Below are 4,206 nucleotides of genomic sequence, written 5' to 3' on the forward strand. Positions count from 1 at the left end.
TGTACTCTGGAGCGGGATCGATTTGGAGGTGGAGGGTCCGTCGTGGTCTGGGGTGGTGTGTCACAGCATCATGGGACTGAGTCTGTTGTCATTACAGGCAATCGCAACGCTGTGCGTTTTAGGGAAGACATCCTCCTCCCTTATGTGGTACCCTTCCTGCAGGCTCATCCTGACATGACCCTCCAGCATGACAATGCCACAAGCCATACTGCTCGTTCTGTGCATGATTTCCTGCAAACCAGGAATGTCAGTGTTCTGCCATGGCCAGCAAAGAGCCCGGATCTCAATCCCATTGAGCATGTCTGGGACCTGTTGGATCAGAGGGTGACGGCTAGGTCCATTCCACCCAGAAATGTCCATGCCTTGGTGGAAGCGTGGGGTAACATCTCACAGCAAGAACTGGCAAATCTGGTGCAGTCCATGAGGATGAGATGCACTGCAGTACTTAATGCAGCTGGTGGCCACACCAGATATTGACTGTTAGTTTTTTAAAATTATTTTGATCCCCCCCTCCTTTGTTCGGGGACACATTTTTCCATTTCTGTTAGTCACATGTCTGTGGAACTTGTTCAGTTTGTGTCTCAGTTGTTGAATCTTGTTATGTTCATACAAATATTTAAACATGGTAAGTTTGCTGAAAATAAGCACAGTTGACAGAGGACATTTTTTTTTTTTTGCTGAGTTTAGAATATGCCAATAATCTTGTCTTGTTACATTCACAATGCAACGCATGTCCACTTATGACAACTTATGGAGCATGTTGATAACCAATGGCTGTATCCCCAGAGTGTTTGAGTCTGTCTGCGTGTTATTGTCCTTACACTCCATGCACTAAAACTGTTTTGACTGGCGCCGTGACAACATTGCACATACCAGAAAACACAACCGTTTCAGCGTGTGAGGACAGGAGAGGCAATAAGAGAGCACACCACCAGTGATCCACATGATTATCATCATGTCTATGGCGACCACTGCATAACAGGACCAGGATGGAAATATCCCTCAGCAAATGATTCACAGTTAGTGCTAAACGATTAGTGCTTTGAGGTTGTTTTGGGTTCGGTTTGATTATTAAAAAAATTAAAGGTTTTGGATTTAGGTTTTGATTATTTGGGTTGAATGCTGTAATACAGAATAAAACAATGAATCAAAATCCCATGATGATAGTAACTGCTCATTGCTGCTTATCACTTATTAACCATTTATTCACATATCAGTTGTGTATATTACATTTGTTTTATGACTTATTTCATTCCAAGTCAACAGCTCATCTCTATAGAGCTGCTGCATATGCTTTGACAAAATCTATATTTTGTAGTTCTTCAAAGTAAATAAGGCAGACTTTTATGACTGCTGAATACCAACTATCAATCACTTAGAATAGATCATTTATTTTCAGGTAGAGATACCTCGAAGTAACAACTGCTCTCTATATCCCCCTCATGATTGTGCATTCTTCTGCCGCTTTTGTAGCAGGCGTAAAAGAAAGGCCGTACAAGTAAATGCGCAATGGATTATGGTCATTGTAGTTAATTATGTTTTAAGCGCAAAACTAAGTAGAATATTGGTCTGTTGGAAACTACAACTCCCTACTACATTGCACAGTTCAAACAGGATCTGATTTATCTCTAGAGAAACTGTGCAATGTGCACATAAAACAAAATAATGGAATTCAAATAATTGAACCCAAGTAGGTCAATTTGTTGTTTAAAAAAACGTAAAATAAATTACCCCTCAGTTAATCGCTCAGCAATCTTCACAGTTCAACGTGTCTGTACGATATGTAAGAAATACTCTTGTTTTACTGGTTGAGACTGTAGTTGAACTGTGGGTCAGGGCTGCTGAAGGTTAGGGTTTATGGTCCTGGGCTGCCATTGGGAGGTTGTCAGTCACTCTCCCTGGGACTGCATCTGCTTACAGAAGGCCTCAAACTGCTGCTGCTCCAGCTCTGTCATCACCTTATTCAGGGCGTAGATCTAAAATACACACAACAATGAAGATCAGCCAACTAGCAGTGGCATCATAAAGCAGGGTCAAAAGTTGAATGTAGGGTAACTACTGTAGGTTATCCTTATCACTGAAACATGTCATTTGACCTCTCTGCAAAATCTTGAGCAGTTTGAACTAATGCAACCATCCATGGAATTGCAGCCAGTTATAGCCTGTGTACTGTCGAATGACATGTTTGACATACGTGGGAAAAGACTGACCATTTAACCAACTTTTGTCAGTTAGCTAGTTTGAAAGAAACTGCCACCCAAGCAAGCCATTGTTGTGACTTTACCTCTGCCCGTTGTCGTTGTTTCAGTTCCTGCTGGGCGGATTTCTGCTTGGCCCTGTCGCCGCGAGTAGGGGTGGAGTTCAACTTCACTTTGTCTTTGCGACAGGTGGGCTCCATGGTTACTGACTGACAGCCACCACAGCACAACGACTCGACCTGAAGTAAGATTGAAAGCATAATCAAAGTAATCACGTGAACATTTGCACAAATAACTAATGGACAGTGCGATCAACAGTTCATACTACTGTGTCCACAAACAAACACGGTAAGCTGCCATATTTGCTACCTAACCTAGCTAAATTTGCTACTGTAGCTAGCATTCCACTTCTAACGTTAGTCAGAGAGCACTTAAACTCGCCAGCTAGCTAGCCACAGCTTTAGCACAAAAACATAAACACAGACAATCAAATTACGTATATTTGAAAGGTATCTGATATTAAAAACACTCACGTTCAATAAGAGCTCAGATTGTCAACACAGAAAGTGCATACAACAACAGTCGCCTGTTCAAACACTGAGGTGTAAAACAGCTGTTTGGAAGGAAACTGTGTGTAACCAGAAAATAACCCCGGAATGGTTCAGTCATAACACGTACCAACGTTGGTTCCTACCTGAGATAACTTGAATGGAAATAACAGCTAACGGCAAAATAACGTCGGTATTTAGTTTTATTTATTCACATTAGAATAAACTTAACGTATCCAGTTTTTAATCACATAAATCTAATCTGCTGTTGCAGTTTATACCAGAGGACAAAAGTCTATACAGATGACTAATAATCGACCAAAAGATGTCGCTCTTGCCCCACTGATAAAACAGTAATTTACAGTATTGAACATATCAAATTGTGTAGGTTACCTTAGTTTATTTGGGTGAAAGTGGATGTCACATGATGTACATACATACATACATACAGTAGCTGCCAAAATAATGGCAAGACTTGAGTAAATGAGAGATACAAAATATATTGAAAGCAGGTGCTTCCACACGTGTGGTTCCCAAGTTAATTAAGCAGTTAACGTCCCATTATGCTTAGGATCATGTATAAAAATGCTGGGCAGGCCAACATTTTGGCTACGCACCTATAGGATGAGAATGCCCGCAGCCACAGGGCACAAGTGGTCACTGAATGGTTTGACGAGCATGAAAACAATGTAAGGCATATACCATGGCTGTATCAATCCCCGTATCTCAACCCAACCCAATACTGAGACGTCATTTTCCACCACTATCAACCAAACACCAAATGATGGAATTTCTGGTGGAAGAGTGGGTGGTAGACCATTCTTGATACACAAGTGAAACTTTTGAGTGGGGGAAAACCCAGCAGCGTTGCAGTTTCAATTGTTCTAAGGCTTAAAAATAATTATTTAACCTGTCTCCTCCCCTTCATCTACACGGATTGAAGTGGACAGGTGACATCAATAAGAGATCATAGCTTTTACCTGGATTATCCTGGTCAGTCTATGTCAGGGCTGCCCAACCCTCTTCCTGGAGATCTACTGTCCTGTTGGTTTTCGGTCCAACCCCAATTTATCATATCTGATTCAGCTAGTTCAGGTCTTGTTGAGCAGCTAATTTAGTAGAATCAGGTGTGATAAATTAGGGTTGGACTGAAAACCAACAGGACTGTAGATCTCCAGGAAGAGGGTTGAACTGAAAACCAAAAAGAGGGTAGATCTCCAGGAAGAGGGTTGGGCAGCCCTGGTCTATGTCATGGAAAGAGCATATGTTCCTAATGTTTTGTATACTCACAAAACTCAGTTCACAGATCACCTCATCCACAGCTCTGTACATCTGTGGTGTGGATGCCTGTGAGTATTAGGAGGAGAAAGCTGCAGGCCTCTATGTGGATATTTGTTTTCTCTATTAGATTATATTCTTCTTTCCAAATGCATGTGAAAGTTAAGCATCAACTATACATT

The 4,206-nt window shown here is 41.4% G+C and overlaps 1 protein-coding gene across 2 annotated transcripts; it reads right to left on the bottom strand.

The window, feature by feature from the left end:
* Positions 1-663: 663 nt before the first annotated feature.
* LOC110528040 (small vasohibin binding protein) lies at positions 664-3,787 on the bottom strand. Of its 2 annotated transcripts, none has more exons than XM_036983600.1 (3): positions 3,727-3,787; positions 2,285-2,437; positions 664-1,976 (listed from the first exon to the last, which is right to left on the bottom strand). In XM_036983600.1, the coding sequence occupies exons 2-3, from the start codon at positions 2,396-2,398 to the stop codon at positions 1,890-1,892; spliced, it is 201 nt and encodes a 66-aa protein (XP_036839495.1). In that variant the 5' UTR covers positions 2,399-2,437; positions 3,727-3,787; the 3' UTR covers positions 664-1,889. The 2 variants fall into 2 exon arrangements, with proteins under 2 accessions (XP_036839495.1, XP_021465497.1); XM_021609822.2 differs by lacking the exon at positions 3,727-3,787 and adding an exon at positions 2,732-2,881.
* Positions 3,788-4,206: the final 419 nt, after the last annotated feature.

Source organism: Oncorhynchus mykiss, chromosome 7, assembly GCF_013265735.2.
Source record: "Oncorhynchus mykiss isolate Arlee chromosome 7, USDA_OmykA_1.1, whole genome shotgun sequence".
In the NCBI taxonomy this organism is placed as follows: domain Eukaryota; kingdom Metazoa; phylum Chordata; class Actinopteri; order Salmoniformes; family Salmonidae; genus Oncorhynchus; species Oncorhynchus mykiss.